We start from the raw sequence: 19,415 nt of genomic DNA, 5'->3' as shown, positions 1-19,415 counted from the left end.
AAGTACAGTCAGAAGATGTCTCTGACAGACAGGCACACCAGTTGCGTGTACTGCTTGGGTGCCCTTCATTTACAAGAGTCCTGCTCATGTTGTCACGCCTTTAGCTCCAGAGTTTTATTGGAGCGTAAAAATAAACTAATTGTGAGAAGTTTGCTGAAAGTACCCTTTACAGAGGCTTTAGAAGGGACTCAGAGCACTAAATCTGTAGACAAATCCCCTTCTTCTTCTAGGTCAGAGAAGGTGGGCAAAAGGGCTTCATCTTCGGCTTCGACTTCAGAGCCACCAAAAAAAGTGCGAAAAGAATCTGTCTTGGAACTCAAATTGTGGTGTCAGAGCCAACAGAGTTCCAACTTAGGAGCCGGTCCCCTGTGTTGAAGCTGGTATCTCCTAATTTGAGGTCTCCAGTCCTGCAAAGAGCAAGATCTCCAACCTTGTCCTTCCAGAACTTATCAGATGACAACATGGTGCGGGTGGTGATGAGACTCCTTCAGATACCAGCACTATCAAAAATTCTGTCAACTCTGACCCAAAGAGAACTGGAGCCGACAAAGACCACTTCCCCTTCTTTGGTTCCTCCTCTGACTTGACCCAGGATTTTGGAGCAGGAGCACTTGGACCAGATTGCAGCGGACCGGGACCTGCTACAGGATCATCAATTCCAACTACTGTTCTGACTTCATCGGTTCCATCGGAACTTGAGGAGTCTAGGAGCTGATGTTCTCTCGTCGGGTCCAGGGAGGGGAGTCAGATCAGTCAGTTGTCCGACCTGACACTGCCCCTCGGGGCCTTACCATGGTTCAGCTCGGCTCCTACATCAGCTTTGGAGCCAACCACTCTACTTCAGGGTCAGTCTTCTGGTTCTTCAGAGATGGGGATCTCTTCGGAACGGAGTGAGGAGGCTTTTGAACTGATGGAGAGAGTGCTGTCACCTCAGACCCCTCCGGTCTCTGCTCCAAGTACTCTTCTCCCAATAGTGCCAGTGTCGGTCTCAGCTCCATCACTCCCCCCCAAATGCAGAGACCCTAAGCCCCAGGAGGCTCCAGTGGGTGAAACTATCTCTTCTGAAACCTCCCCAGAGTACCCCTCTGAGGAGGTCCCTTGGAAGAGGTTGTGCAAGAGGAAGCACCTGGACTCCCCATAGGAGTCCTTCACCTCAGACATGGATCTCGATCAATCAGAAGGGGAGTCCTTCACCTCAGACATGGATCTCGATCAATCAGAAGGGTCCACGCGGTCACCCTCTGCAGATGTCTCCTTTGCAAACATCCTGGAGATCCTTAAGCAGAGGGGTGGCTGGAAGCCCACCAGTCCTTCCTTCTGAAGATGAGTTGGTGTACCTGGAGGTGTTTGGATCTCGCCCTTCACCTCTTGGGTGTCTCCACCTTTTGACCAGTTTTTGAATGTAATCAGTCGAAAGACGTGGGGCTCTCCAGATTCAATGGAACTTATTCCTAGGAGGCCAAATAAGTTTAGCATAGCGCCTACAGAAAAGGAGTTCCTCAGTAAAGGTGTCCCGGTAGATGCTGTGGTGGTGGCAGCGGCGGCCATAAGAAGGAACTTTCAGAGACTTCCTCTTCTGTTTATCCACTATACAAAGAATATCAAATGATGGACAGATATGGAAAGCATATGTTTTCTTCAGTGGCATTTACCATTAGATCACTGAACTACCTGACCCATTTCACCAGACTGCAGAGGGATCTCCTGAAGGAGCTTGGAGATACCCTTCAAGGTTCTGTAGCTGCACAGGTTTCAGATAAGGTTTCCTGCCAGCTCTCCACCTTAAACTCCTTGGTAAACTTCTCCATGCTGCTGTTCACTTATTCTGCTGATGGAGCAAACAGGGCAGTGGGTATAGGAATTTCCTTAAGGAGGCATTTCTGGATGTGCTTATGCAATTTTGCATAACCCTTCAAGTCTTCCTTTATTAATGCCCCTTTTGATGGCTCATTCTTGTTTGAACCCAAAGTTAGAGACCTTAACCAGGTGCAAACAGGAGGGAAAGACTCTGTCTGCCATGGGAGTCCATTTCTTTCTCCCCACTAGAACTTATACCAAAGGTCAGAAGGGAGGGAAAATGTGATGCCATAAGTCCCAAAGAGCCTTACCGGATGCCCGTGGTGATACTTCCCCTAGGGGCAGAGGGGGAAGTAACAATGGAAGATGCTGACCTCACAGTGGAGGGGGTTCGCAGAATCAGGTTGAGAGGGACTCCTTCCCTGGAAAGCCTTTTCAGTGCTCCTGAGAGAAGCCCCATCTATCTGTCTCTGGAGGCAGTCAGGGGTCATGTGTCATCATACCCAAACACCTGGCTAGAAATCGCAAAGGAAAAATGGTTACAAACGATCATATCCAGAGAGTATTACATACCCTTTTCCTCTCCCCCTTTAGAAAAAAAATAAGTCCCAGATCTTTCACCCAGTCAAAGGGATTTTACAACTCTAGAGATACAAAAGTTGCTAAAAAAGTGAATCATCCAAACAGTCCCGCAGACCAAATTGGATCCGGGACTTACTCAAGGTTCTTTTTAGTTCCATTAAAGACAGGGGACTGGAGGCCCATTCTGGATCTCAGCAGACTAAACAAGTCCATCAAGGAATCAAAGTTCTGGATGGTGTCACTGCAGTCGATACTCCCCTTTATGGGGAAAGACGGATGTGCTCAGTAGGTCTCCAGGATGCGTACTACCACATAAAAATGGACAAGCGATCCAGGAGACATTTGCACCTTTGGCTGGGAGCCAGTCACTACCAGTTTCGACCCCTGCCCTTTGGTCTCACTACAGCCCCCAGAGTGTTCACCAAATGCATGGCAGTGGTGACGGCTCACTTGAGGCGTCTAGGATTCTGTGTGTTTCCATACCTAGACGAATGGCTCCTAACCGCCACCACCGAGCAACTACTAACAAAAGCTAGGGACAAAACCATTCATCTGTGCTCTCAGCTAGGCCTTACAATAAACTTTGAAAAATCTGCCTTGTTGCCATCACAGCGACTTGTTTTCATAGGTGCAGAGTTAGACACAAGAGAAATGTTGGCCAGACTTACCTCGAGAGAATTCAGACCTTGCATCATCAAATCAAAAACCTTTTATCGAAAAGGAAAGTGCAAGCAAAAATTGTGTTGAAAGTTCTGGGTACCATGGCAACTGCAATAATTCTGGTACCTCTAGCTTGTCTACATATGAGAGTTTTTCAATGCCTGCTTTTTTCCCAGTGGTCCATGCAGGATCTACCTTTGTCTCACAAAATCATCATCACAGAATCCTGCAAGAAGGACCTGCGCTGGTGCCTCCACTCAACTCAGTTGACCTTAGGCCGTCCTTTTGTCTTCCCGCAACCAATAGCCATGCTGACCACGGATGCTCCTTAGATGGGGAGGGGCATTATCTGGGAAGGGCTGTCCAAGGTGTTTGGCAGGAACACAAAAACCACTTGCATATCAATGTCCTAGAGATAAAGGCAGTGCTTTTCGCGTTGCAAGCACTTCAGGTCTCTCTTCCAACAGGAACAATTGCAATTCAGACAGACAATAAACAAATAAGGAGGAACCAGATCCTACCCCCTCTGTCGAGAAGCACAGAGACTATGGCAATGGGCAGTCTCTTCTCAACGCTTTCTGACAGCAACACACATCCCGGGGAAATCCAACGTGATAGCTGACAAACTCAGAAGAGCTATTCTGATGCCTCATGAGTGGTCCCTAAAATAGAAAGTTGCGGAAGATATTTTCCGCCAGTGCGGCCAGCCTTGCTGCGACCTTTTCGCCACATCCATGAACCCCAAATGCAGTAACTACTTTGCCCTAATTCCCCCTCCCAGGCAGTCACCAAGGGATACACTTGTACACGATTGGCCCCTGGGTTTCCTTTATGCTTTTCCACCCTTTCCCTTGATACCGAAGGTCCTTCAAAAGGCCAGCAGGTTGAGAAGCACAGTGACACTCATTGCCCCATACTGGCCTCATCAGATTTGGTTCCCCATCAACAGTAGGAACCGTGGATTCTGGACCCAGTTCCAGACCTCCTGACACATTTGTCAGGGACGTTCCATCCATCAGTATAAACCTTAAAATTGACAGCTTGGCTACACCAGTTCCACAAATAGCCAGGCTCCCTGATATCTCCCCTGCAGTTAGACATATATTGATTACCTCTCACAAGATGTCAACCAGGAAGTTATACTCTAGCAAATGGAAGAGATTTTTCCCGTTGGGCTTCCAAAAACATTGACACTTTTACTGCCCCTGTTACAGCAGTGTTAGATTATCTGGCTAAACTTTTTAACAAAGGTGCGGCCGAGTTTAATTGGCCGCTATATCAAACTATCATATTGGGGAAATGGGATTAAAAATCATGTCCCACAGGGTTTGTAAAGCATTTTTAAAGGGTACATTATTACTAAGACCTTCAGTAAAAGAACCTCCAACACCACGGGACTTGAATTTTGTTCTATCTCTTCTAATTCTACCCCCCCTTTGAACCTGTATCACCATGTGACATAACGTTTTGTCGTGGAAAACAACACTATTGGTGGCCATAATGTCTGCTAGACGAGTGTCTGAACTTCAAGCTTTGTCTATACATCCTCCTTACTTAACCTTTCACAAAGATAGAGTTTCTTTATGGACTAACCCATCGTTCCTACCAAAAGTGTGTTCAGAGACCAATTTAAATTAATGCATTGACTTACCATTTTTTTCCCAAACTATGGCACCAAGTATAATATAAATTGCATCAGTTGGACATGCATGGACAGTTATGTTTCTACTTAAATAGAACAAAAGATTTCAGAAAGTCAGACCAGGTGTTTGTGTCTTTCTCGGACAGAAAGAAAGGATTCCCAATTTCAAAGGTTACACTTTCTATACATACAGTTCCCAGAACAGACAAGCCCCGGGGAAAGTCAAAGGCCATTCCACAAGAGCTATCTCAACTTCATCTGCCTTCCAGGCAAGGGTACCTATGGATTCCATTTGTGCAGCCCAACATGGGTAAGGCCTCATACCTTTATCACTCATTACAAAGTCGATTTGGCCTCCAGGAATAGGGCCTCTTTTGGGTCCACTGTTCTGAAAAGTATTTACCCTTGAGCCACCCAAGAAAGAAGGTGTTAGGGACCCTGTCCTAACCAGCAAGGAATGAAGGTGAGATAGGACAACAGAACATTAAGAAGTTATGTACTCACCATAACGTTGCATGTTTGTTGTCCATCTCACTTTCATTTGTGCATTCCACCCTCCTTCCCCTGCCCTGGAGGATTGGGCAGTCTTACTGGCAAAATTGATTACTAAATTCTCTGAATCTCTTCTTGGTTTTTTTGAATATGTTTTTTTGGGTTAGATGTAATGATTATGTTTTTATCTGCAAATAAGATATGGGGAATAGTCCCGGAGCATCATGGGAGAGGGTGTAGCCATGAGCCAGTGGAAGCTGTCGAGCTTTTGAATAAGGCCGTGTTGGAACCGATCCTCATTTCCAAACCCAACCAGCAAGGAATGAAGGTGAGATGGACAACAAACATGGAACGTTATGGTGAGTACATAACTTCTTAATTTTCAGCTGTTAACATTTAAAAATGCCAAAGCCTTTTTCGGGTAATTACAAGGGATCCATTTCCACATTCAAACCTCATACCTGGTAGGGTTGTTATTTAAGTATAAAATAGCAAAATTCTTCCAAATCATTTCTAAGATTGGATGGTCTTAATAACACCATAACTTGCAGCTCTGAAGTTTTTTGATTAAATTCTAAAAAAAAATGTTTCACCACCACATTAGCTATACATTTGTTGCTCACATTCTACACGTTCCATTATTTTTTTATAACTGCCTGTCTTGTTTACCTTATATACACTGTAGAACAACTCATAGTATAGCATAAATAATCCCATCTGAGATGTAAGTTAAAAATTGTTATATATTATACATAGTGCCATTTGAAAAACAATCCTTTTCTTTTTAATACCTATCTACCTATCCATCCATCCTTTGTTGACCAGGTTAGTCCCACTAGGCTAGTAGCCTCTTTTCAGGGGAGTCCTGAGGTGGTATTTATACTGTTAGGGGAAATTTGACCAGTGAATCAGGGAACTCTTTTCGATAGATGCCGTGGGATCTTTTACATTCATATGAGCTACCACCAGCTCAGGTAGATGAGGCCTTGGTTTAATGTCTTATGCTAAGGATGACACACTCAGGAGTGCAGCACCCCCTTATTCTGCACTGCAGTGTCAGTAATCAATCTACCTGGTGTGAGAATAGAACCCACAGCCTTCTGCACCAAAGGCAAGTGTGCTACCTGTCGCACCACTGATACTGTGAATTGTGTGCCTATTTGCACCTGCCCTACAGTTCATCCATGTATAATTACCCTTCCTATATACTGTATATATATATATATATATATATATATATATATATATATATATATATAAGGATTGAAACTATGAATTACCTTATCTGAAATTTTCTGTCCCTTCCTAAAAAAGAAAAATAAATATTGTGGAGGCAAATAAAAGTGCATTATAGAGTGCTTGTTGCAATTTAGGTTGACCAGTAAGCATTAGCTATCAAGCTTGTTTAAGATTTGGTGGTTCTGGCAAATAAAAGATAACATTAAAAATGCCAAATAAGAGCATAATTGTTCTTACATTTTTAGTTCTTGGTGTTATAAGATGAAATTTTAATGATGTGTTGTTTGGAAGATGAATGCCTTACAAATACTACTTTTCACTTTATGAATTTTAGCAGAGAACCTCAAGGTGTTTGTGAAACAGTTATGTCCTGTCTTTGCCTCAGATGAACCAAACTAGACTAGCAGCCTGGATGCTGGAAGGGCATGGAGGGGGATTATGGGAGGAAACTGGGGGCACCAGCTCATCTGTCCTTGGGGGAGAGAGTAGTGGTTCCAGATAGCCAATCATCACACAAAAATAGAGGCTTGCAGATAGCAGTTATGGCCAGTAACTTGATCCTGCCAAGCCAGTGATAGATCTCTGTAGTGTAAGTCTGGAAGTTTGTATGGCTTGGGGCATAGCAGGGCATTTTTTGGTTATGTAGGTGCTAACATCAACCATCAGGGAAGAGGTTATGGACATAAGCCAAAAAACCCTGGTGTCTACCCAAATGACAGTATTGCAATGAGTTCATGCCTCACAAGAAGTGAATAGGCAGGAAATGACAGTTGCCGTGTGAGGAATGAATGGTCAGTAGAGCATAAGGAGGGCTGCTAGATGGCAGGTAGCAAAGGCCCAAAACAAAAGCTTTTGGAGAAAACATTTTGTAATGCAGTATATTTTATAGCACTGCCTTGAGAAGAAATAAGAAGAAAATGAACAGTTTCTTCTTAGTATGTAGCCATCTCTTATCAGTGGGTGTACTTAGCAGCCCAGCTATGTTTTGTTGTATGTTTCCATCCTTAGGAGTTGCTTTCATGCAATGCAGTTTTTAATACAAGCTGTGTAAGGAATTAATTTTAACATTTTGACAAACTAGTCTTGCTTAACTGAAATGTGTCAATATAATCATATTTTACTGTCCTAAAGGCACATCCAGTGCTATTAAGTTTCATATTCTCAGGATCATACCTAAACATGTAATTGTGTTCAGATGTGACCCTAAGATTTCCAGGCTTTCCCAGCTGTTTTGCTGCTCCTGGATTGCACAACCTACTTATAACAAAGCTAAATATGATGTAAATTCCACAGATCCACAGCTAGCTTCAAATCTTCCTTTGTGTGTTGAGAGTACACTTGCTGATAGCATGTTTATGTTTCAGGGTTCTGTCTGTGAACAAGTTAAAATACGTATAAGACAAAAAGGAAAAAGAAAAAATGCTTGCATGACAAATCAGAGTATGTGGTTTCTGTGCGTGCTGATGAAATATTTACACATAGTATTGTGCATGACAATTCTAGCCCCATTAACTGTAGAAGAAAACTGCTGTAATAGTACCACACTGACATTTGTTTTTGATTTTGTTTCTTTAAGGAACATCTGGACAAAGCGATTGAACTCCAGCCACAGAATCCCCTCTTATACTACCTCCTTGGAAGATGGTGCTATGCTGTAAGTTGAAGGCGCTTGCCAAGAGTAACCCTTGTGTAATAAATCTGTTGTAATTGCTTCATTGGAATTCCTTTCCTAGAAAGAGATATTATTATCTTTCTTTCTTAGGCCTAGAATGTTTGTCAGTCTGGTTTTTAATTTTGACAGATCTGAGCCATTTTTCTTTCTGATTTTATTAACTAAAATTTTATTATGAAGGACTGTATGTAAAGCATCTCAGCTGCACAATCGTAATAATAATCCTGTTTAACCAGGTAAGCCCACTGGACTCACAGTCCCCTTTCAGGGGCAACCCAGGAGTAATGTCTGGTTAAGTGACTTGCTCAAGGTCACACAGTAGGCAAACAAGGATGGAGGGAATTAAACCATTTACCACAGGAACTACAGCTTGCTACCTTAACCTCTGTGTCAGCTAGCCTGTATAGTTTATGTATTTAATATAATTAGTAACATATTAAGCTGGGGAATTTTTTATGTGCACATCACTAAATGTTTATTACTAAAACAAACAGGGAAACTACCAGTGTTAGCCTAGTGCCTTTTCCCAGTATAAGCTTTAGTATGTGATGCTTTTTCAAGATGTAGTTATTGATATTTGTGTGTGTACTTTGTTACACGAATGTATAACAACCACACTTTTGCTTCATAAACATGAGATGCAAACTCCATCACAGTGTTTAGAGTTGATATTTTAATTTTTTGTTTTCCACAGTGAAAGACTGCGTCCTTAGGGATGGTTTAAAAATGAATTACTTTTATTCCGAAAAAAAATAGTAAACAACTTGGAAAAACATAGGATATATTAGTTGGAGCAGGATAGCACTCAGAAAAAAAAGAGTATTGTAGAAGTGAGATGACTTGCAGATTTTCAAAAGAAAAGTCACAGTTACTGATTCCCTTGAGTATATATTTATCAGTGAGTAATAGCTGGGTGAAATAAAAGCTATGTAAGTTTTTTTTTTTCAGATATAGTAGCAGTCAATAAGGAGACGGCTATGAGGAATAATTCCCCAGGACACAGTGAAAATTAAGTCAAACTATGGATAAAGTCAAAACAGAATAAGGTGTGAAAGTTAAAATGAAAAGAGAAATTGATGTGTGGGATAGTAACTGATGTGTGGGATAGTAACTGATGTGTGGGATAGTAATGGGAATAGGAAAACGTTGCTGCTGATTGGTTTTCAGTCTTTCCATGCTTTACAGAAGATCAGTGCAAAGAGCTGCAGATGAGGTATGTGCTTGAAAATAAAAACTGCCAGTGATTTTGTGCTGACTTGCTAAATGAAATTTCAGTGAGTAACAATACCAAGAAATGAAAACTACTTTCAGTGACCCTCAGAATATAACTCCCTGCACCCACCAAACATGGGAGCTCCCAGCACACATCACAGACTGATATATGCCAACTCTTAGAGTTAGTTGCACAGCTGAGGAGATAAAAGTACTCCATTATTACTGAAAGCCACATTCAGTGAAATTACTTCACAGTATCAACATTTGTTGAAAGTGCCTTTGTACAGCTGTCAGGCTCCCCTTCTACTTGCTCACTGTAAACCCTGTACTTGCCTGGCTCACCTTTAAAACAGATATGCATGTGTGGTAGGCCTTACTCATTAACAAGGAATAGCGTTTCATATGTAGTGGTTGATATTGTCAAGGTTGACTTGAACATTTAAGTCATGGTGTCTATAACAGTATTGTGAGAATCCTTTTTTTTCAGACAAAGAGAGCAGAAAGTAAAAAAAACAGGTCTGTTTCTTGAGTAATAGAACTGAATCAGTTTAACTAGTCTGAAGTACATAAAATGCAGTAGACTATGCCGCTAACTAGGAAACCACCTACTTTTCATGGTTATGTTTACAGGAAGCATATACAGCCTATGAAGTCCTTGGCACTTAATTCTTGGGCAGATTCTTCAAGCCCATTATCTGCTACTAGAATTAAGCCATAGGGAAGTAGCAACAGCAGTTTTTGTACTGTAGCAGTAACAGTTACTGAACCGGTGTTCACCACTCAGCTAGACAACCTCACTGGTGTGTAGTTTCGTAGCATGCATCATATGCTTTCTCCCTTTCTTTACCTAGAGCTGTACAACTGGTCTTCCAGAAGATTTCCAATTTGGCTAAAACTGGGTTATATATTGTCTGCAGCACTAGATACATTTATACTATCTTGACTTACATGTCTAAACTTTAATCATATTCTGACTTAGGAATGGTGTCCGTTCCCATCATGGCACTAGAAACCCAAAAGCTATGGAGAAATTAAACCAAGAGATAACTTTGGGTTTCGAATGGCGGGATAGAGATCTGAATGGAGAGATGATGAAATCAGCAAGAAAAGCAGAGTAGTACTGCTGGAACTGAATTCATCCTCGAGTATTGGCGAGTACCTTTACATGGTGGACCCTGTTTTCACAAAATCTCACCAGTACAACACTGATATATTGATATATATATATATATATATATATATAGAGAGAGAGAGAGAGAGAGACTGTATCTTTTATAGCATATATCATGGAGAGAGGTAGTTTAAAAAAAAAACAGCTGGGTGCACACATCCTAGGGTAAAAAAGTGCCCAGTCCTAGTTTGCCCACTAGTACCAGGACTGGAAAAAATGGCACTGTAAAATCCTCAAGACACAGAAACATTCTTACAATGGGTTTAAGCCAGGCTCAAGGGGAGGATGCCCCCTATTGTAGAATGAAGCAGTAGTCCACAAAATTGAAAAAAACTGACGGGTCAAAAAACAGCCATAAAGATGACAGAGTGGACTACTGAGGATGAGGAAAAAATTATGTATTGTTACTGTTATGCAAGAAGCCCAACATTTCTAGATATAAGATATTCAGAAAGCTTCAGAGAGAAATTAGATGAAAGAAAAATACATGCACAAGAAAAACTGTCAAAAGGCTCAAGTGCACACTTGCATTCATTAATACAACAGATCTAAGGAAAGCATTAGATAGACAATGAAACTTTGGGTCGGTAGGAAAAAAGGTGACACAGGAAGTGTGAAAATATAAAGAGCAAAGCCCAGAGATTTTTGAAAGGTATAAAAAAGAAACACGTAGATGGGGAAAAAAGAGATCTGATATGGTGCAATATTTATGCAAAGGAGAAAGCCAAACTAATCAATAAAAAGCAGCTCCAAAGATATTTGAAGAGAAATGCAAGCAGGTGCACCCAGGTATAGAAAATTTCACAGTACAAAAAATAAGAACACAAAGGGGGAACTTAGAACAGAAGATTAGTAAGGTAGAAGTTAAACAAATAGAACCAGTTGTTATGGAATACCTGTGAAGTGAAGCACTTAGTGTAGAAAGTCCAACACAGGTAATGTCACAGCGTGATGAAACAATGAGTATCCAAATTAAGGAGAAACAGGTAAAGTGGGAGACATCTGAAGAAGACAAATGGACATTGTGTAGAAAATGGATTTGATATAGTGCAGTGTTTATGTAAAGGAAAAAGCAAAACTAATCAGTACAAAAAAGTAGCGTCAAAGATATTTGAAGACAATTACAGGCAAAGGCACCTGGATATGGAAAATTTCGCAATACAAAAAAATGAGAAAAAAGGGGGAATGTAGAGGATAAGTAATGAGAAGTTAAGATAGAAACTGAAGTTACGGAATGCCTGTGAAGTGAAGGATTTAGTGTAGAAAATCCTGCTCCTACAATGTCACAGTATGATGGATCAGCGAGTCCCCAAACTAAGGAGAAACAGCCAGAACGAGAAGAATCAGATGACTTGCCACATGATGATGCTGTGAAGCCTTCTGTAGTAAACCAGTACAAAAGTACTGAGTTGGAGTTGCACAGCAAGTGAAAAAGCAAGAAACTGTGGCAATTCTGATGCAGATAATGTTGTAGAGTGATGGCCCAATGAGTTCCCATATGACACAGGATGCAGCTGAAGAGGGGAAGAGGAAAAACCCAGTTACTATGCTTCACCACATCGATGGTAGTCCACTGAACACAGAAAGCATTATAAGAGATCTGGGAACACAGGTTGACAGCAACCTCTCTTTTGACCACCACATTGCTACTGTGGTCAGAAAGTCCTTCTGTGTGACACATCTCATTACTAAGGGTTTTGCATCCAGGAAGAAAGAGGTCGTTGTCTCCCTCTACTCTCTCCTCATTGGGCCAATCATTAAGTACAGTGCCCCATTTGGCATGTACCTCACTAAACACCTGCAACAACTGGAGAGGCCACAAAAGTACCTCACAAAGAGGATCCTAGGCCTTAAACATTTGTCCTATATGGGTAGACTAAAAAAACTCCCAACTATTCTCTGTCTCATATCACCTACTTAGAGGCCATCTCTGCTTGACTTACAAAGCCATGTCTGACCCAGCTATTTTAGAAATGCTACATCTAAAGAAATCCCAATCCCTCCACACCACACACTCCAGAAATCTCAACCTCATTACCACAATCAACAGAACATGCTGGAGGGACAGGTTCATAACCCAGAGACTGCCCATGCTATGGAATAAACTTCCCATACATGTCAAGCAGAGCACCTCACTGGCCCTCTTCAAGAGAAATCTTGATGAGTGGATGGGAAATAGACAATTCACCCTGGGATCACTCCAGTCGCTTTACTCGACAGAGGCACTGGGAACTAAGGTCGGGTGGCATGATGCCAGGGTAATCCTATGGGCTAGGCTTGTAAAGGCTCCAGGGCCATTAGCCTAGTACACACCTATGAACCTATAATGTCACACGAAGACATTCTGGAACTTTCTGTAGAAAACCTGCAGGAAATAGAGAGCAAAGAATGTGCTTTCAGTTTAGAAGAAAATGATCTAACGGAATAGTTGCTTGATTTAATAGAGATGGATAAACATACTAAGACTGATGAAAGAAATAGATTATAGAAAGTAAATATAACCCACAACGTTAAATGTGTGATAAACAGATGAATACAATAATAAAGACCATTAACAGAAACACATGTGATATAACAGAAATAATATGATATATTACCATTCGGCTAAATTAATAGATAAAGTCTTACCACAGAAACATAGAGCAATTAGGGAAAGGAAGGGAAGAAGCAAATGGAACATTGAATAGAGAAAATTATAAAACAATTAAGACAGTAAATCTCACAGTTAGAAGAATATAGAAGAGAGACTAGATCAACAAAAATACTTAGAAAGATAGATATAGTAAAAGCAATGCACAGTATCAGAATAGACCAGGATCTGTTGTATACTATTGCAAGTAATAAACTAAAAATAACAGCACAGGAAGAAAAACTTAGAAGATATAAAGATAAATATAAAGGAAAAGTACAAAATAAGCAATTCATTGATGACCCAAAAAAGTTTCATATAGAACTTAGCAGCAAAGCAAAAGTAATAGAAGCACCATCAAAAAAAGAAGAAATAGACTCATTTTGGATAACTATTCGTGAAGACCCTGTGGAACAGGGCCAATAAGCTACTGGCCGGTTGGTGTCTAGTTTCCCAGCCTGGGTTACCTGGGATAGCTCTGTTGAGTGAAAGCTGGACATAAAACCAACCAACCTGCCAAACGTGAAATGAGAATTGCTACGCTTAATGTAGGCTCACTGACAGGATGCAGCATGGAAGTGGATGACATGATGATACGGAGGAGGCTGGACATCCCATGTATCCAAGAGACAAGATGGATGGGCAGTGCAGCAAAGCCACTTGGTTTGGGATCCAGACTCTACTACTCAGTAGGGGGACAGGATAGAAATGGTGTTGAAATTGTGGTGAGAGAGAGGCTTCAGAAGGAAATGAAGGGTATCATCAAAATTAATGACAGATTCATGGCGGTCAGACTCCAGTGTAATGATAGGGCAGTATTCATAATCTCAGCCTATGCCCCACAGCAGGGTTGTGATAGTGAGGAAAAGAGTGCATTCAGACAGCAGTTGCAGGACCTACTAGATAAAGAAGGACAACATGAATTGGTGCTGATAATGGTTGACTTAAATGCACATATCAGGACAGACAGAACAGGACATAAGAACAGCCTGGGTCCACTTGGGTGGGGCAACAGGAGTAAAGAAGAAGAAGCCATTCTCGACTTCTGTCTGGCAAATGGCTTGATAGTAGCCAATGCATGGTTCAGAGAGAGAGACGTTCACAATATCACATACAAAAGTAGCCAACATGCATCTCAGGTAGACTTCCTCCTAGTAAGGAAAAGGCACTGGGGCAGAATCATTGACTACAAAGTCATCCCCAGTGAAACAGTCAGCCCACAGCATAAACCACTAGTTGCCACAATCAGCTGCAAGCAGTGGTCAGAGAAGGTTCTAAGGTCAACAGAGACCAGGCTGAAGACCTGGAAGTTGACTGAAGAGGAAGTGCAACAGTTCAAGGAATTACTCAGGGCTGTAGCGCTCCAGGAAGAGGAGGAAATAGGTGGAGTTGAACAAGAGTGGTAGCGCCTAAAAACAGCATTGTGTTAGGACTACAGAAAAGATACGTGGCTGAGCCAGGTATGGAAATAAGGTACATAAGGAAAGCTGGTGGTGGAATGCAGTAATCCAGGAAGTCGTCAAAAGAAAGGAGTGCAGGAAGAAGTGGGGGATAAAAAAGACTGACCAAGCTAGGAAGGACTACTGGTTGGCTAACAAAGAAACAAAGAAAGAATTTGCAGTAGCAAAGACTAGGGCATCGGAGGCACTCTACCACTTCTGGAAAGTGACTCAGTAAGTGGCACAAAGAAACTATATCAGGTTGCAAGGCAAAGACCGAAATATAAAGAAGATAATGAGACACCCTTCATAAGGAATGCCAGCAACAACCTGCTCACCAGTCCACATAACATCAAAGTCAGACGGAAGGAGTATTTCCAGCAGCTTCTGAATGAAGAAAACCCCACAGAATCTGTACTGCCCTAGAAGCAGCCTATAATGAAAGAAAAATAGAAGCCCACCCTAGAAGATGTAAGAACAACACTAAGGAAAATGAAGTCAGGAAAAGCAGCAGGCTCAGGTGAAGTCACAGCAGATATGATAACGATGCTGGGGGAGGGGGGAGAAATGACTCCTAAGGGTACTAATAAGAGTGTGGAGAGAAACGCGCATCACAGATGACTGGAGAATCAGCATACTCATGGCAGTGTATAAGAACAAAGGGTATAGCCACAACTGAGGGCAGCACAAAGGCACCAAACTCCTATCACATTGCATGAAAGTTCTGGAGAGGGTAACTGATAAATGGATATGCAGAGTAGTAGAATGTAAGATGGGAGATGAGCAGTTTGGATTCAGATCAGGATGCAGCACAATTGACCCAATTTTTCCAATGAGACATATAATTGAAAAGAAACTAGAGATGAGGAGAGAGTCCAACTGACCAGTCATAGACTTGGAGAAATCATATGACAAGGTCCCAAGAAAGCTGATCTGGGCAGTACTGTGGTGGTTTGAAGTCCCAGAAACATTGGTAGAATTAGTGCAGGCTATGTACAAGGGCCCAATGCCTCAAGTATGAATAGTATTCGGCCTCACAGAGGGGTTCCAAATGGGAGTGGGTGTACACCAGGGTTCATTTCTGAGCCTACTGCTGTTCATACTGGTGATTGACTACATTAGCAATCTGGTCGGAGGGGGCAGATCAACAAAGTTGCTGTATGCAGATGATGTGGCATTACAGGCAGACTGAGCTAGAACTTCAGCAAAGGATAGGAGAATGGAATACAAAACTAAAGGCACATGAGCTGAAACTAAGCACAGGTAATTGGGTAAATCAGAAGAAGCTGAGAACAGAGATAGAAGAGAAGATAGAGGAACAGGTAAACAGCTTCACATGTCTGGGAGGGGTGGTTGAGGAGAAGGGAAGTCTGAATGAAGACGTCAAAGCTAGAATCCGAGAGGCTGCAGCCAACTGGCATAGAGTGTAAGGTGTAGTCTATGACAAAATAATGCCAAAGAAGCGGAAAAGTAAGGTGTACAAGACAGTGGTGCGACCAGTGCTACTGTATGGTACAGAAACCTGGGGAGTAAAGGCAGAACAGTTAAAAAAGTTAGAGGTGATGGAAATTAAGTGCCTGAGAAGGGTGGTAGGATGCACACTGTGGGACAGACTAAGAAATGAGGACATAAGAGCAGAAGCCAAAGTAGCTCCAATTGCAGAAAAGGTAAAAGAGAGCAGATTACGGTGGTTTGGATATGTACAAAAAAGCAAAAGACAATCTGGTGAGGAAGATTTGGGACAGACAGGAAGAATGTAAGAGGAAGCGGGGACGTCCTGCAAAGAAGTGGATGTATTGTGTGAAAGAAGATCTGCGACAGTCAGGTATGAGTGTTGAAGAAGCCAGGAGTGTGCAACTGAATCGAGAGAATTGGCGACAGTTAACATGATACCCAGACCCATGTAGAAAAAATGGGAAAAAGGGGGCTGATGGTTATGACTTAAGTGATGGTTAAGAATTTATCCTGCATAAGAATTACACTACATGTATAACCAAGACTATTTAGCGAACATTAACAGCTGTTCTTGATGAATCCTGTGACTGGGTTTATCCATTCCACCATTCAGAATTCTGCATTTTTATTCAGAAGATTCCACTGTCGGGGACAGTAACATACCCATGAAAATTGTATGGTGTGACTTGACCCATTGACCACATAAGCATGTTTCTCTGCCAAGCAAGCCAGTTCAGTTCTTGCTCATTAATGTCATGAGGAAAGTTCTTGTGTTCCATTGCCTCTTACTCTAAATGACTTTCTGACCATCATATTTCAGCCACAGTCCCCAGTAGTATTACCTTTAATGTCTGAGTACAGTGGCTCCATGTCAAGCCTGGCAGGAGGATCCTGCTTGCAGTCATCTCATTTGGTTATGGTTTCACACTGAGGAATGCCATTCTGATGATTGATTGAGGCCACTCTCTCCTGGAGCTATGTCTACACTAAGCACAGCCACCTGTTTCTTGCAGGAACAGCACTCATCCCAGGAATTGAGCCTCTGCAGTACTGCATTTGCAACAGAGAATCAGAGTGCTGGGAAGAAGAGCTACATGCTCCCATATTAGGTATACTTCATTGGATTCTGCCCCAATATTCCTTCAGTCAGTCATCTTGCATATAGGGCTGTCCAGTCTGATTTTGGTGAGTGGTGTCTTGAGTTACCTGTTTGCTTTCTGGTAGGTGCTTGAGTTGCAAGTGTAGAATCATCCTTATTAAGCAGGGCTTGATCACTGGACCTGGTACAAGCCACTCTTCTCCATGCATCATCATTGGCATGCAAATGTCCTCATGTGGAACCTTGATTGACAAGCATCCAATGCATAGCAGTCACATGCTGACATTCATGCAAGTCCATGTGTAACTCCTCCTTTAAGGTTTTTGGGGGACATAGGATTCCCTCTTTGTAAGGCTTCATTTGGAAGTCTAAGAACATGAAGTTGTTAGTCTCTGAGATACACAGGGATGATGACTACTTCCACTCCCCTACCCAGATTATCCCATTAGTGGCATCTTAAAGCTTGTGAAGTCCAGCATCCTTTCACCTTGCTCCGGTTCCCTGTCTGTTACAGTCTGCCTGTCTGGGGAAGAAGCTCATTAGGCTTTACTAGAAAGGCTCACCCAGACTCTGCTACACTTTGTTGTGAAGGAAAGGTTACCAAATCCAAAAAAAAGCAAAAACCACAAAGGGATAAATGCTCCTGGGATGCAAATAGTAAATCCAAGTAGAAACAAGTCCCAAGACATACACAGGAGCAGGAATAGCAGTAAAACTAGATGCTGTATAAATGCCAACAAATAATCCAACCCGTGAACAGAATTTTAACAAAAAGCAGCATTTTTATTATTGTACAAGTAAGCGCTTTCACCCTGAGGCTTCTTCAGACTTTAAAACCCATTTAAAACTTAATCATTTAAATAGTAGTAAAAATCATGTCATAGGTTGATTCAAACACATATTACATAATTAGAGTCTAGTATTTAAAGCAACACACATATACAGTAAAAATGACTACCAAGATAAAATAGTATAATATGATATAATAAAATAGTATTGGAAACATCAATACTATAAAAACGAACAGTATATATTAAATGTTTTCTCCTTTTTACAACCTCATTCTCAATTTAGGTCTAAATAACCTTCTTTTCTTAAGAATGGGTTGCAAATGAACTTTATCATTTAACCCTGGTAGTCTGTCCACTCTTCAGCGAATGATCCAGCGTAACTCACATTCTTCAGTATAATTGTCAATATCACTCCCTCTAACACTAGGAGGATAAGTTGTATAACAAAAAATTTTAAATAATGTGATTCATCTAATTGCTTGCAATGTTTAGCTAAAGCATTATGTTCAGTACCAATTCTAATATGATAAACATGTTCTCTGATACATTCACGTAGTTGTCTATTTGTTTTTCCAATATAAAAAGCTGTGCATGCTATACATCTAGCAAGATAGACAGCATTAACACTCCTGCAGTTAGTCTGAGTGTTAAAATAAAATTCACAACCAGAGACAGGTTGTATAAAGGTATTGCTTGTGTCAATGTACTGACATTGTTTACATGTATTGCAAGGTTTAGTATTAAAACTGGGTGTAGCACAACTAATACTAGTCATACTGACTGAATAGTCACAGAGCCTTTGTTTCAAGTTTTTCTTATTTTTGCATCTAAACATGGGTTTATCACCTACTATAACACTAATGTCTTCATTTAACATTAGGGTGTCCCAATGTTTCATGATTACATCTCTAATATCACTGGTGTCACTCGTGTAAAACATAGGTATTTTCAAGTTATTTGTTCCCCTCATTTGTTGAATTAGAACTTCATCTCTGCAACCTGAGAAGTACGGTCGTGCCCTTGTTGTTCTTAATTCATTCACCACAGTGACTGCCCTCTCAAGCTCTTCTTTGTAATAGCATCTCTCAGTTAGTCTATTTTTAAGATCGAGTACTTCTTGTTTGTACCTTTCAGTTAATGGATTTAATCTAGATGCTCTCATCATCTGCCCTTTGACTATGTTGTCAAAAAGATACCTGGGGTGCATACTGTGTCTGTGTAGTAAGGTATTCCCTATGACAAGCTTTTCTATGCACAGAAGTATTCAATAATCCATTGAGAATGAGGTTGTAAAAAAGGAGAAAACATTTAATATATACTGTTCGTTTTTATAGTATTGATGTTTCCAATACTATTTTATTATATCATATTATACTATTTTATCTTGGTAGTCATTTTTACTGTATATGTATGACGCTTTAAATACTAGACTCTAATTATGTAATATGTGTTTGAATCAACCTATGACATGATTTTTACTACTATTTAAATGATTAAGTTTTAAATGGGTTTTAAAGTCTGAAGAAGCCTCA

General features: G+C 41.2%; 1 protein-coding gene across 1 annotated transcript in view; it reads left to right on the top strand.

Annotated features, from left to right (window-relative positions):
* The window catches only part of RMDN2 (regulator of microtubule dynamics 2), a 1,837,333-nt gene that overhangs the window by 1,366,633 nt on the left and 451,285 nt on the right, over window positions 1–19,415 (top strand). Inside the window, exon 7 of the mRNA XM_044057972.1 lies at window positions 7,989–8,066. Within this exon, the coding sequence (XP_043913907.1) occupies window positions 7,989–8,066 (78 nt within the window). The remainder of the gene's footprint in view (window positions 1–7,988; window positions 8,067–19,415) is intronic.

The sequence above is a fragment of the Protopterus annectens genome, chromosome 1.part2 (assembly GCF_019279795.1).
Source record: "Protopterus annectens isolate FY-2018-M chromosome 1.part2, PAN1.0, whole genome shotgun sequence".
NCBI lineage: Eukaryota > Metazoa > Chordata > Ceratodontiformes > Protopteridae > Protopterus > Protopterus annectens.
The sequence above is the reverse complement of the archived record's forward strand: the minus strand, read 5'-3'. Positions and strand labels throughout refer to the sequence as shown.